Source organism: Quercus lobata, chromosome 12 (assembly GCF_001633185.2).
Source record: "Quercus lobata isolate SW786 chromosome 12, ValleyOak3.0 Primary Assembly, whole genome shotgun sequence".
Classification (NCBI taxonomy): domain Eukaryota; kingdom Viridiplantae; phylum Streptophyta; class Magnoliopsida; order Fagales; family Fagaceae; genus Quercus; species Quercus lobata.
Genome location: NC_044915.1, coordinates 32653968 through 32670238, shown reverse-complemented (window position 1 = coordinate 32670238; position 16271 = coordinate 32653968). Strand labels below are relative to the sequence as shown.

The following is a 16271-nucleotide window of genomic DNA, read 5'->3' as shown; positions in this document are numbered from 1 at the left end:
TGTGGTTTGGGCGAAAATCACTTTGCCTACCCGTGATTTGAAAAGTATCACTTAACCCACCTGAGGTGTGTTTCCGTCACTCTCCGTAACCCACCTCGGTCTCTACCGTTACAAAAACACCTTTTAACCCCAAAACAGAACATAACGCGAATCAAAACCCCCAAAACTCAAACACTTTTCGAGAGAGACACCCAAGGTGCAATCAGGCTTGTTCTTCGCGGTTTGAAGCGTGTGGAGAGGGAGAAAGCACTTGTTTTGCATCATCGAACCTGGGCAAGGTATGTGTGATGTTTTTTCATCTGCATTTGGGTTCTTGATGTCATTTTTTTATGGTGACCCACCCACGTAGTTAGGTTTTGCTGTTCATCTGCACAGTAAAATTTTTTTTGTATGTTAAATTAGCATTTTGCTATTTATGTGTAGAATCACTTAGGATATGCATTTTGCTATTGTTGTTTCTATAATGCATAAACCTGAAGGAATCAAGTTTATTTGTCAATGATTACACTTGTTTGTGAAGTGTGGGTAGTGTGGTCCCTATGAATTTGTTGGGAATCTGGTTTTGCATGTGCTTTATGTGGTCCTTTGTCCGTGTGTTGTTGTCAATTTGTTGGCTTGTTGGCTTGTTGTCTCTTTTGGCTTCTTCTCACTTTCTGCATGTCAGTGTGTGTAAATAAAATACTTATTTTAATTGCAGATGGATGATGTCACATTTGACCTTGAAATTCATGTTGGGGGATGTTTTGTGGAGGAGCCAACCATACAATATGTGGGTGGGTCTGTACGTTTACTGACAGAGATTGACCCTAACAAGTTGAGTTACTTTGAAATTCGGGATTTATGCCATCTAGTTGGTGCTCCTAAGGAACACAGTAGATATAAGTATTTAATTCCTGAAATTCCTGATGGTGATCTACAGCATGATTTAAGAGACATATAAACAGATACAGATGTCGTAAACATGACTAACCTTCATAAGGCATGGTATGCTGAAAAAATCATAATCTATACTGACATAGATGTGGAGCCATTGGCAGTTGAATATCCTGATGCAGGGGGAGTGGCAGGTGGTGTTAGGTGGATGATGCAGGTGGTAATGTCGGTGGTATGTAGGTGGTGATGCCGTAAGGGATCGAAAGAGATTTGGAGAGGATTATGATGGATGCATAGAATGATAAGAAGAAATGTTGAGGATGTTAACGATTGGTGCAAAGAATGAAGAATAGGAGTTGAGGTTAGTGCAAAGGGTGAAGAACAGAATGTTGAAGGAGATGATGATGATGATGATGATGATTGGCTAAATGAAGGCCTAGAGGGGGATGGCTTTGGTGATGATGTATTTGCTGCTCAAAACTCAGCTCCACAAGGTTCTGCTCAAAAACTCAGCTCCACAACCATGTGCCCAAAACTCAATCCACAAGGTTCTAGCCCAAATACAGGCCCTAGAATCAAGCAATGCACCCCACACAGCCCCACAATCAAGCAATACATTCCATGCAGACCCTGAGTGGACTGAGCCAGCCCTTGAGTATGACTTGGTAAGCATGGATGGGTCTGATGATGAGCAAGTACCTGAGCAGGTAGAGTTTAATGCTAAGAGTGACATGAGAAATGTTGTACTGAAGAAGGAGATGAAGTTTTCTAATGCAAAGGTGTTCAGAGCTGCTTTGAGGGAGTATGCAATCAAAAAACCTATTAACATCAAATTCAAGCTTAATGAGAGGACTAAAATATCAACCCTGAGTGGGCTGAGCTAGCCCTTGAGGATAACCTGGTAAGCATGGATGGGTCTGATGATGAGCAGGTACCTGAGCAAGTAGAGTTTAATGCTAAGAGTGACATGAGAAATGTTGTACTGAAGAAGGAGATGAAGTTCCCTAATGCAAAGGTGTTCAGAGCTGCTTTGAGGGAGTATGCAATCAAAAAACCTATTGACATCAAATTCAAGCTTAATGAGAAGACCAAGATATCAGTTCACTGTAAGAATGGGTGTGGGTGGAGATGTTATGCATCTCAAATAAGTGGAGAGCTAACATTTCAAATTAAGACCTTGACTGATGACTATACTTGTCCCAAGTCTTTCAAAAACAGCCAAGCAACATCAGCTTATGTTGCTAAGAGGTTCATTGAGGATTTTAGCAAAAATCCAAATTGGGAGGTGAGTGGTGTACACAACCATGTGATGCAAAATTTATCTGTTGACCTAAGTGTAAACCAAGTGTATAGGTCAAAGAGAAAGGTAAAGGATTTGATAAATGGAGATGAGCAACTGCAATATGGTGTCCTTAGGGACTATGCACAAATGATAACCACTGTAGACAAGGGGAGTAGGGTTATATTGCAGACAGAAATGGCTGAGGAGACTTCCCAGCCAAAATTTAAGAGGATGTATGTTAGGTTCAATGCTCAGAAGGTAGGATTTTTAGGTGGATGCAGGCCATTTATAGGTTTAGATGGTTGTCACATAAAGCACAGATTTGGTGGGCAAATCTTATCTGCCACTGACAAGGATGCAAATGACAACATTTTTCCAGTAGCCATAGCTGTTGTGGAACAAGAAACCAGGGAGTCTTGGATATGGTTTTTGGAAATTTTTGCTGATGATATAGGGAGGCCAGAGGAACTTCAGTTGGTCTTCATTTCTGATAGGCAAAAGGTATGCAAGTTTTGTTTTGTTCAGTTACACTTGAATAGTTGACTTTGTTTGCTGAACTAACTTGTTTTGTTTGTTTGTTTGCTTGCTTATTTACAGGGGCTTATACCTGCAATAGAGACACTATTCCCTACCGTGGAGCATAGATACTGTGTGAAACATATCTACAACAATTTCAAAGTTGATCACAAGGGATTGGAGCTGAAGGATGCATTGTGGAGGTGTGCTGCTGCCACAACAGTAAGGGAGTTTGAGAGTTGCATGCAGTACATAAGGGATTTGGATGAAAAGGCATATGAGTATCTTGCAAACATTGCACCTGCACAGTGGACAAGGTCACACTTCACTCCTAGGGCCTTAACAGATTGTTTGATAAATAATTTGAGTGAGTCTTTTAATGCAATGATATTGAAGTCTAGGGACAAGCCTATCTTGGCAATGTTGGAGTGGATTAGGGTTAGACTTATGACTAGGCTTTACACAAAAAGGGAAGGGATACAGAAGTATGCTGGAAAGTTGTGTCCAAGCATACAAGATAGGTTGGAGAAATTGAAAGTTGAAAGTAAGGCATTTAGTGATACCCTAGCTGGTAGTTTCCTTTATGAGGTAGGCAGTCAGTATGAGAGGCATGTAGTTGATTTGGTGAAGAAGACATGTAGCTGTAGGTCTTGGGATTTAAATGGCATTCCCTGCAAACATGCCATAACAGCCATTTATACAAACATTGAGACACCAGAAGACTATACCCACTCATGCTACTTCAAAGAAACTTACATGGAGATATACAAGAAGGTACTTCCTCCCATGCCTGGCCAGTCAGAATGGGCTGAGACTGGACAGCCTGCTCCCCTGGCACCTCACATATACAAACCACCAGGTAGACCACCCAAGCAAAGAAAGAAGGCTTCTGATGAGCCTAGGAACCCTTACAAAGCAAGTAGACAGAACAGACCTGTAAGATGTGGGAAATGCAAAAAGGAAGGGCATAACTCAAGAGGGTGCAAGGCTGGCATCACTGGGGAGACACCATGGCAGAGGAGACAGAGACTTCAAAGAGAAAAAGCTGTAAGTAATTAGGATTTAAATGGCAAAAAACAAAAACAAAAAAAAAAAAACTTGTTTTTAAACTTACAATAGACACTGTATTGAAACTGGGTTTTGTTGCAGGTAAGGGAAGGGGTGCCTGCACCTAGATCTGCACCTCAGCCTGCACCTCAGCCACCATCCCAGCAGCCTACCCAGACCTCCAACATGATGTCTGCTACTCAGCCTTCATCCTCACAGCAAGGAAATCAACCTAGGCCATCTCACAAGAGAGCAGGATGGTTCTCTTCCTCACAACCAGAGTTTCACACACCTAGGGAGACCTGGGATACCTTACCAAGTTCTTCACAGGTAACTTAGTCCTGGATAGTTGTGTAGCTTGGGATATTTTTTAACAAGTGGATCTATTTTTTATTTTATAGCCTTCACATGCAAGTGGGAGCACTGGTGGTGTGAGGACTAGAGGACAGCTTGCTGCACAAAGGCCACCAAAAATGAATCCAGTGGGTGGAAAGAGGAAAGAGTAAAGGCAAGAAATGAATGAAGCTAGTGGGTACGCATGCCAGCATTGGGAGTAAAGCTAGTGGGAACATGTGGGCCTTTTTGGTTTTTTTTTTTTGTGAAGACTACTGTTGGCCTTTTGTAATTATCAATTAGTGTAAAAAACAGTCACTGCTGGCCTTGGAATGTGCTTTTTTGTAATTACTAATTAGTGTAAAAAAACAATCACTGCTGGCCTTGGAATGTGCTTTTTTGTAATTAAGGTACAATACACTCCAGGTTGTTATATGGAAGTTGTGATATTACAGTTTGTATGGAACAATATTTGTCCAAACTAGATTATATGGAAGTTTATTTATTGCTACTACAAATTGTGTCCAAGTATATTATTTTTATTGTGGAATGGTATGCACAACCAAATTATATGAAAGTTTATTTATTGCTACTACAAATTGTGTCCAAGTATATTTTTCTAATAGAGTGTATGGGAAGTTTTTATTGTGGAATGGTTGTTATAGTATGCACAGCCAAATTATATGGAAGTTTATTTATTACTACTACAAATTATGTCCAAGTATATTTTTCTAATATAGTGTATGAAAGTTTTTATTGTGGAATGGTTGTTATGGTATGCACAGCCAAATTGATAATTGACCATTACTTCTTCCATTGAATGGTTGTTATGATATGCACAAAATACTCAATAATTGACCAATTCTTCATTCATTGACATATCAAAACATTACATCAGTAGGCTAGTGCTATTACAATGCAAATTCATTAACACCATTGCCATAACTATCTCTACTAACCAATTAACTACTTCAGGGGCAACAATCTAGGTCTCTTCACTCCAGAGAACTCAATTGAGCCAAAACACAACAACATAACAATAACAAAAAAGATCCATGACAAAATGCATGCAGACTTCCACATTCTTTGCTTCTCTTCAGCAAGAATGCCTTTTTCCTTAGCTTTTGCACAGACAGCTCGAGCCTTTCTCTCCCTCTCCTTGGCTTTGGCTTCCTCTTCAAGAGCCTTTTCTGCCATTTGCCTAGCTTCTTCTGCCGTTTTCAGAGCTGTCCTTTCCCTCTCATTTGCAAGTTAGAGAGCAGTCTGAAGCCTAGACATCTTCTCTAGAGCCAAAGGTGCAGCTCCATTCCCACGAGGACAGGTTGGGTTATCAATCCAAACAAAGAAAGGACACTTAAGACCAACCTTATAACGGCTACAACCCAAGAACCTCCTCCCAAAATTGTGTAAACTCAAACTTGTTCTCAAAACACAAGTCTGCTCATTGCACATATGTCCACATGAACCCGAGAAATTACCACTTGATGAAGACATCTCAACATAACACGATTCCTGGATTTAGACTTTCACACAGTAAGTTCACACTTGAACAAAATCTGAAACCCTAAATCAGGAACAGACCCAAATGCAGATGAAAAAACATCACACATACCTTGCCCAGGTTCGATGATGCAAAACAAGTGCTTTCTCCCTCTCCACACGCTCCAAACCGCGAAGAACAAGCCTGATTGCACCTTAGGTGTCTCTCTCGAAAAGTGTTTGAGTTTTTGGGGTTTTGATTCGCGTTATGTTCTGTTTTGAGGTTAAAAGGTGTTTTTGTAACGGCAGAGACCGAGGTGGGTTACGGAGAGTGACGGAAACACACCTCAGGTGGGTTAAGTGATACTTTTCAAACCACGGGTAGGCAAAATGATTTTCGCCCAAACCACAGGTGGGTTATGTGTAATTATCCCATATATATATATATATATATATATACACGGATAAAAAGTCCAATTTTTAGTTGGTTTGAAGAACTCATTTCCATTTACTAATAAAAAAAATGGTTTTTTTTTTAATAGCCTCGGAAAATAGAGGTTTGCATCACAAAAACTAAATTACCACAAGAACAAAAAAAAGAAAAGAAAAAATAAGACAAGTTAAATTATATAGAGGTGGTTTAAGATTATTAGTAAGTCAATTGAAAACATCCTGTGTATAGCATAATGTTATATATTTGAATTCTCTCTATTTTTGAATAAAAATATTTTACTTAATAGAAAGTCTATAGTATAATGATATGTCTTAATTTTTAGAAACGGTGAATTGTTAGCTTAGTCTATAAGTGATAAGATTGTTGTACTTTGTGACTCTGGCCTGGCATATAATCCTTGGTGTGCTTGACATCCTTTGGCACACTAAGAAACTTCCCAACTGCCATTGCCTGCCATAAACGTGATAAAGGCATCCGGGAGTCAGGCTAGGGAAACTGTCACCTAGGCATAACTTGATAAGTGTCACCTAGGCATAGCTTTTTTTTTTTTTTTTTTTTTTTTGGTTGATAAATGTCACCTAGGCATAACTAAAATTACTAGAATAATCCATTTTTAATAAAATGTTTTTAATAGGTCCACATAGATGATACTCATAGAAATAATGTAATAACTTGATATGTTGTGTGACTGGGACTTGATACGGTGGAAAACTATAAATTATTCTAGTTAAATATATTATTAGCAACACAATATGTTATACCATGTTGTATATGCTAGAATGAATGCAGAAGAGGAAGTATAGAATAAGAACACCGAGAACACGAGAGTTTCATGGTTCAGCCTTGACGGCCTATATTCACGGAAGAATTCCTTAAGGGCTACATCTATATTGTATAAGAATGTAATACAATAATCTGTGTTACAATGAACTCTAACATGAGTATATATAGGCGACTAAACTTTAGACTACTAGTACAAGCAGGCGTGGGCTCTGATACCAAGTTTGGGCTAATATGTCTAATATATCTCTAACACTCTCCCTCAAACTCAAGGTGGAAGCTCGATGAAGGTTTGAGGTTGGATAAATATGAGAAGATCACTTGGAGATGGCTTGAAGAATGGCTTTGAAGAAACCACAATGAAGAATATGCCAATTGACCAATTTTGGAGTTTCAAATGAAGAAACGGAGTCCAAAATTGGAATCTACGCAAAAAACTGAAACAAGATAGGCCCTTTCGGGAATTTTGACTTTTGGTCAAAGATCAACGCAAAGTCAAACCCAAAATGTCAAAGTCAATGGTCAATTAAAGTCAACAGCTCATAGTCCAGGTCGGTTCCAGGTTTCTAGGTTGGTCCACAAATTGGGTTGCAGAGAAGCTAACATCATCCTATGACATGGTTGTGGTGGACATGGACATGCTTGCGTGTCTGTTGACATGGAGTGATGACGTCAACCAATGATGTCAACCGGGGGTCTTCGATGCGTGGATGGCGCGTGCTTCTATTACAAGCACGTGGGGCCGACGACAATTATCCAAGAGGCGCGTGAGATTTTCTGGAGACAACTGCGGCGCGTGTAGGCATGTGGCAAGGCTTTGGGTGATCGGATTTCTGGGTTTTGGTCGTGGGAGGTTGTGGAGCACGTATGTGGTGTTGGTTTCATCAGGCGAAGCTTGGATTTGCACAGATTTGATAAGTTAAGTCACGGCTTACTTGGTTGTTGGATTTTGACATAGCACAGAGTTATGGTGGCTGCGAGATGCCGTGGAGTCTAGATCCAGCAGACAAACATGTGTGACTTCTGATGGTGATGTGCACGTGAGAATCTTCTTTTGCTTGCTAGAGATGTTTGTTTGATGCCAAGAACGAAGTTTGGCTCTGATACCAAGTTAAATATATTATTAGCAACGTGATGTGTTATACCATGTTGTATATGCTAGAGTGGATGCGGAAGAAGAAGCATAAAATAGGAACACCGAGAACACGAAGGTTACGTGGTTTAGCCTTGACGACCTACATCTACGGAGGAATCCCTTAAAGGCTACATCTTTATTGTATAAGAGTGTAGTACAATAACCTGTGTTACAATGAACCCTAACATAAGTATATATAGGCAACTAAATCCTAAACTACTAGTACAAGTAAGAGTGGGCTCTGATACCAAGTTTGGGCTAATATGTCTAATATATCTCTAACCATTCTTATTTTGGGTAGCATCAAAAATAAATTCTAGAGTCACTTGAGTTCCCCTATGCTGATAGCTGCTGGTTAAATTAAATGACTTGGGGTCATTTACCAAGTTTGAATAATTGCACGTACTATCAAGACAAAGTGATTATATATATATATATATATATATATATATATATATACTAGTCATATTGTCATGTGAGGCAGAATATAATCTGCAATTGTTGGTTTTTTCCCTCTTTTAAACTGGGAGAAGGGGTAGAGATAACTGCTAATTCCCTTCATCCAGGAGTAATGGCTACAAATCTGTATTAATATGCTTGTGCCACACATCTAGTTGTGGAACTTTGTGGGCTCTTTTTGGTTATAAGAAAGACATATGAGTTATTCCACCGTATCACTAGGAGACAACCCTCTTCATGATGCATTTGATGGATTTCCCGATAAAAATCATTATTAGATCATGAGTTTCTGACTCCACTCACTGAATGTGAAATTGTCTGGTTTTTTGCTAATAGTTTTATTTTATTGGCTTATTGCAGTTCTTGCTAATACGCTTGGTAAGTATGTGCTGAAAAATGTTCATCAGGTATGTATCATGGTATATAATTCATACGTGCTACTACTGTGAGTGTACCTGCAAATCCTATCAAAATCCACTTAAACTCTAGAAAGCACGAGTGTAGCTCCAGGGCCGCTGCACCCACACTCGACGTGCACCAATACGGCGTGCGGTGCGCGAAGTAGTTTTTTTTTTTATTTTTTTTATTTTCTGTTTTTGGATTCACGCCAATTTCGGCAGAAACGAACGCCAAAACGGCCTGATTCTAGTCTAATCGAACGCTGAAACAGGCCACCACCATGTCGCCAGCCTCCATTCTTCTGCTTCATGTGGCCTTGTGTGAAAAAATATAAAAATATAAAAATAAAAAAGAGAGAAGGAAGAAGAGATAAGAACGAACTAAGCTCTTGAAACTGTAATAAAGACAGCAAGGGAGAAAGTTGTGGACTATGGATAGATTTTTGAATAGGTGTATTGGAATAAGAGATAAGGACTTGAAAAGTCAAAAAGATAAAAAAAAATGTTGGAACTTATGAAAATAGTAAAAAGACAGGTTTTGATCCTTTGATTTTTATCACGTTTACCCATCAGTTTTTATTATTCTTTAATACTTTGATTTTATCACCTCATTACTTCTTTTTTAAGGAAAATAATTTCATATTATAAATATGCTATTGGGATCAAATTGGGGTTGTGTAAACATTATAATAATATATATAAATATGCTTTTAAATTTATTAATATATATTTACCATTATTCTTAAATTGGTGTATGTTTTCCATTATATAAAAAAAAATATGCTTAGCAATATATAGAAAATATAAATAAAAATATTTTTAATAATTTTTTAATCGCCGCATCCCACCGCACTCGCACCCTACTTTTTCAAAAATTGCCGAGTCCTACACACACACCCAAATCCAAATCCGCACCCGTGCTTCATAGCTTAAGCTGCCTCACTTGAATTCAGTTGCTACCTTGCAGCATGGTTGCTTATTGAATTTATTTACATGGTTGCAGGGAGCAGCAACTCAATGCTATGTGGCATTGCATCCTCAAGTTAAAGGAATAAGTGGTGAATATTTCATGGATAGTAATAAAGCAAAAGCAAACTATAACGCTCAAGATGCAGAATTGGCAAAGAAATTATGGGACTTCAACTTGAGCATGACCAATCTTCCTTGATGCTGCTTGTGGCATTGATGCCTTGGTATGTTCCAAGATGTCATGGTGTGTGTTAGGAAGGCTTCTATTGATACAAGTTTGGGGGTAGGTAAGTGATACATGGCGGAGTTTGATTTGTGACACATATTACAGTCTGATTAAAGGATTTTTAAGACTTTTTCTCCAAGACACATGGCATCGTTTGATTGGCTGAAATGTCTTGATTTTCAAGGTGACACATGTCAGCAATTGATTGGATCGCTTATATCATTGCTTACACACATTGGGTGTCATTGCTTACACGTGCTGATGTGTGGCATGTGTCATTGCTTACACGCAAAGGACTGCTTACGTCATTACTCATATGCGCTAATGTGTGATTGACATTTTGCATGCTTTTTATGTTTTTATTTCATGACACTTGTAAATTTCTGTTGGTTCCTGAATGGTGATGGTAGAACCTAGTTGTAGTACATGGCACTTTGTAATTAGCCGTACTTTGTAGACTTGGTAGTATGATGTGTCAACTTGTGATGGGTTGAGAATTTTCCCTCTCTATAGTAACATAGTAAATAATTCACCTCCTTATTTATCATTTAGCATCAAATCTAAAATTAAAAATTAGTACATGTATACTGATAAAAACGTCCCATTTTTAGTTGGTTCGAAGAACTCATATCCATTTACTGATTAAAAAAAAAAAAAAAATTTAATAGCCACGGAAAATAGAGGTTTGCATCACAAAAACTAAATTACCGCAAGAACAAAAAAATAATAATAATAAAACAAACTAAATTATATAGAGGTGGATTTTTTTTTTAATCAATATGAGGTGGAATTAATTGAGCGACGTTCATGATCACACATTTACACGCAATTGCTAAGCACTAAATAGAAGAAAATGATGTCTTGAGAATTAATAATTTTTTAAAGAACTACTATTATTTTAGTGAGATGCGCGGTTTGATGATGAAGATTCATATGTAAGTTAAATTTTTTTTAAAATTATTAAAATAAAATTATTAAATAAATAGTAATGATAAATTATAACATCAGTAAATAGTTTTAATAAAAAAAAATTGCTTTGAGCTCTGATTGTTTAGAGTTTGGACTTTAACTTAAATAATTATCCATTGTTTTGTTTCTTTATAGTAAACTTCATTTGGCATAATATCTTACCCGCAAATTCAGAAGCAAAGAACAATAGGTAAGGTTAATTTATTAGATTAAAACATAAGCATAAGTTGCATCTTGGGGGAAAGAAAAGTGAAAAAAAAAATACAACAATGTGAGGTGTATTGTGTGAGATTTAATTATAGGGATGTCTTTAATGGTTAAGAGAAATTATATTGAAAAGCCATGACTTAATATATATATACTAGTATTATGTCCGTGCGATGCACGGCTTAATAAAAAATATTTTGATAATATAATTAAATTTAAAAACAAATAAAATGAAAAAAGAATTAATTCAAAATTTAAGATAAAAAAATAAATTGTACTTGTACACTTAAAAGAAATTTAATTTTTATTTCTTATTTTGATATTTAAATCATTTGTTTTAGTGTTAATTTTATTCAAATGATTATAAGTTATATCAACCCTAAGCCAGCATATGTATCTATATGTAACATTCTAAATTAATAATAAATAAAAATATAATACTCTAACTTAATGTAACATTCTAACTTACTAATAAATAAATATAACACCCTAACTTAAAGTAATGTTAATTGTATTGTGTTTTAGCCTTTAAGAACACTTTTTTTTTTATCATAAAAAAAAAAAAAAAAAAAAAACACATATATCAATATTACACATGAAAAAAATAATGAATTCAATAATTGAAACGGTTGAAAACAAAATTAAGCCAAAACCTCAATTCATTAATGAAAAAATATCCAGATTTTTGAACTTAAAAAAAAAAAAAAAAAAAAAAAAAAAAAAAAAAGGAGTTAAGTAAAGATATACTTACATAGAAATTTGCACGAATGTATTTCTCTCGTATCCAATTTCATGTTTGATAGAAAATTTTGCTTTTAATTAAAGAATATAGATTGCATGGAACACAGCACCAAACAAAAGTCATAACAAATTAAATCTATTATAAAATATTGATGTCAACAACAAATGATCAAGTAATAAGAAATTAAAAAATACAAATATATTGCTTGCATATTGACTTCTAAAAAAAACACTAAAAGTTGTGATCAAATATAAAATTTCAGCCTATTTCTAAAACTTATTGATAAAAATCATATTATATATAATAAAAGGCAACAAATACACAAAATCTATTCAATTTGATGAAAGCAAAAAAAAAATTACCTACAAGGTTGTAGGTAGGGCAGAGAGGAGAAATGAAGAATATAACAAATAATTGTAAAGTACGTAGTGAAACTCAAATAATGAAACACCAAAAAACTGTGTATATATAGTAAGAATTTTAGGTTGTGAAGAAGATGATATGAACAAAAAGAAGTAGTTTAGTGAAACTCAAATACTTTTTTTTTTCTTTTTTCTTTTTTACTTTATTAATAGGAAAAAGATGATATAAGATGCAAATTTATCCACCCAAAAAAAGAAAAAAAAAACGTAGGAAAAAAATGCATGTCCTATCTTTCTTTTTTTATTATTTATTTATTTATATTTTTACCTTTTTTAAAGAAACGTAGGAAAATGGGATTGATTAAACTAACTGAAAAGTGAAAACCAAAATAGAAAATATGGGATGGAATGGATTAAAATATTAAGTGCTTACCAAGTTTGGCCTTCTCGATGAAATGCTTCGGATATAGAATCCAGCCCCATGGATGATGCCATGTGATTGTGTTGTGATTCTTCCGAAATGGGCAAAGCTTAGAACCACCAAAACAGCATCAAGATGAAAGAATCTCCTTTTTTATTTAAATTCTATCCTTAAGTAATTCTATTCTATCGATTTTAGGGTTTGTTGATAACATTTTAGATAGACACAACTGTTATAGTTGTAAATCAAATACTACTTTCTTTCATTACTTGATTTGTCATATTTATCCAAAAAATATGTATATATCTATTCTTAAAATCTAAAAATTTATTAAAATTTTTGCAATTTGATGAAGCTACGTAGCGTAACCACAGCGTCTAAGCCCAACTTTTATTATATATAATACTAGTCGCTAACTCGTGCGATGCACGGGATAGTTAAACAAAATTTATACACATTCACTTTTATTGGTACAATCATTTGAAAATAATTCTAACTAATACCCAAATGTAAGAGACACATTGACTTACTATTTAAAGTAGCCTTCTGAAAAATTTACACATATTGTGCAACTGAACCTTAATTTCTCATCAACAATAAATACATGGAAATTCAAAACATGGAAAGAAAATAAAAATTACAACAATTAATTCCATTATCTTTCATGCTATACTTTGTAATTGTACGGAATTAAGTCAACTCAATTTAAGTAGTTGCAATAAAATTGGCTTCTACTATTCTCTATTCTATAGAGATATGAACATATTGGATTTCTCAAACAATTACCGGTATTGCAATAAAATGATTTATTATTGAAGATAAGAAACAAAGAAAATCTGTCTATAACTTAAAAAACACAATATACTAAAATTAAAGAGATAAAATTTTCGGAGAACAAAATATTATAGATAATTTTAGAAACAGATTATACACTTAAAAGGGTTAGTAATTTATAGCACTTACCTCCCACTATTAGTATACAGACACCAAGTGTGGTCGTTGTAACCCTTTGAAAGAACCTTCCCCAATTGGACCCTATCAAAAAAAAAAAAAAACACCCAATTAACAAAATTGATCTAAAAGGGTCTAAAAAGCACACAAAATCAATTCAAAAAACAAAAATATGAGACAAAGTAATTACTTTCTACTGCCAATGAAATCATCTTTTGTATTGTTGTTCCAAACTGCAACACTTATCTCTCTAAGGCCTTCAATTAACGAAAACACAAACTTCTCTTGAAATACCGGAGTATTATAACCATCTATACACACACACACACAAAACAAAATCAGCATAACTCACTATAACTCTATAGAAACCTCAAAAATATAAAGAGAAATTAAAGGGGTTGAATTTGATATTTATGTTTGGAGAGAGAGAGTTTGCAGAAACTGTGGCTTTATATTTTTTAACTTGAGAGAGGGGTAAGATTGCTAGGGTTTTGAGGTGTTATAATGTTTTTATTTTTATTTTTTATTTTTTAAATATTGTGCTGACGTGGAAAATTGTGGTGCCAGCAGAGGTTTCGGTTTTATATATATATAGATGATATAGTATATAATATGATTTAAATCCCTTTCCAAAGAATAAATAACACCAATGATTTCGATTTCATAATTGATTTTAGGCGAAAAACACATTTTGGTCCCTACATTTTCAGCTGATTTCCGTTTTAGTCCCTAAGTTTTTTTTTTACCGCTTTTAGTCCCTCTCCTGAAAAACGCTTCCATTTTAGTCCCTACCGTTACATCAGAAACGGATATTGCAGACGTGGCAAACGGCAAAGTTAAATAATAATAAACTAATGTCCACGTGGCCTAAATTAATAATAAAAAATATTTTTTAATGCCACATCAACATCTAAATTAAAAAAATTAATTTATTAATTTTAACTAAATAAAAAAATTAAAAACTAAAAATCTTATGAATTGAGATCTAAGTGTGCCTTGAACAAGAACAACAAGAACACAAACCCATAAATTATTTAAAAAAAAAAAAAAAAAAAACTAACCAAAGCCAGAAATTCCGATCTCAAAGCCAACCCACAACCACCAAAATAAAACCCACAACAACTCAGGCCAAGAAAATCAACCCACAGCCACAAACCCACTAAAAATTGAAAAGCTTGAGTGCCTGCGTGGAACTCCAACTCGGAGTTGCAATAGATGATAGGTCGTACAACATTTTCCTCTCTAAAGTCCGAATTACAAAGTTACAATCCCCACAATGCAAGCCCTAATTTCCGTAAATCCTATTAATTATTCAAATCCTAAATTCTCACCCACAAAATTTCTCTTTGATTTTCCCTCACTTTCTCGGGAAAGCCAAAGCCTTTTTCATTTTACACGCCGAAAATGGCTTCAAAGCCATGAAACCCACATCATTTGCTCTGCAAGCGCTTCTTGTACCTCCGCCTCAGCGAGTTACGGCGGGTGGGACGAGCTGAAACTCGTCAGCGACTCGGAGCGCTCCGGTGAGTCGGATCAGTTTCGTAATTTCCTGGTTTCTGTAGGGATCGATGATAGAAAGCACATATTTGTGTTTCTTTTGGGGCTTGTGTGTGCCTTGGCCATTTCTAGGGTTAGGGTTTCTTCGATTGTTGTGTTTCCAGCTTCTATTTTGGTTTTTGCTATTGGGTTTTCGTGGGTTTGTGGCTGTGGGTTGATTTTCTTGGCCTGGGTTGTTGTGAGTTTTATTTTGGTGGTTGTGGGTTGGCTTTGAGATTGGAATTTCTGGCTTTGGTTAGTTTTTTTTTAAATAATTTCTGGGTTTGTGTTCTTGGATCTAGGTTTGTGTTCTTGTTGTTCTTGTTCAAGGCACACTTAGATCTCAATTCATAAGATTTTTAGTTTTTAATTCTGTTTTTAATTTTTTTTATTTAGTTAAAATTAATAAATTAATTTTTTTAATTTAGATGCTGATGTGGCATTAAAAAATATTTTTTATTATTAATTTAGGCCACGTGGACATTAGTTTATTATTATTTAATTTTGCCGTTTGCAACATCTGTAATATCCGTTTCTGATGTAACGGTAGGGACTAAAATGGAAGCGTTTTTCAGAAGAGGAACTAAAAGCGGTAAAAAAAAAAACTTAAGGACTAAAACGAAAATCGGCTGAAAATGTAGGGACCAAAATGTATTTTTCGCCTTGATTTTAGCACCCAAGAAAAGAAAAAAGGAAAAAAAGTTTTTTTTTTTTACCCGAAATATGTCCAATTCAAATCCTACTACTGAAATTTGGACACTAGGCCCAAAATATGAAAATTTGCTCTATAAAAATATATCAAGTTATCAACATATCAACAATAAAAATAAGGTTAAAGTTAACTCAATTGATAAATTATCTTATTGTCAAATAAAAACTTCGAGATTTACACTTCGCTTACACTAAAAACTAATTAGTATATTGATTTAAGAAATAAAGAATAATCATAAAAAATAAATAAATAAATAAAAATACAAACAACTCAATTTTGCAACTTCAACTCATATTCTTCTAAAAATATAATAAAAAAGAAACAGACAATTAGCTGAGGATTTTTTTCTTTTCTTTTCTTTTGAGGAAAATAGTAGCTGAGGAATTTTTTGATAAAAACTGAATATAGTAGCTGAGGAAT

The 16271-nt window shown here is 35.0% G+C and overlaps 1 protein-coding gene across 1 annotated transcript in view; it reads left to right on the top strand.

The window, feature by feature from the left end:
* LOC115970548 (short-chain dehydrogenase TIC 32, chloroplastic-like) overlaps positions 1 to 9924 on the top strand; it is a 67153-nt gene extending 57229 nt beyond the window's left edge. Inside the window, exons 7-8 of the mRNA XM_031090167.1 lie at positions 8719 to 8765; positions 9760 to 9924. Coding sequence (XP_030946027.1) covers positions 8719 to 8765; positions 9760 to 9924 — 212 coding nt within the window. The remainder of the gene's footprint in view (positions 1 to 8718; positions 8766 to 9759) is intronic.
* Positions 9925 to 16271: the final 6347 nt, after the last annotated feature.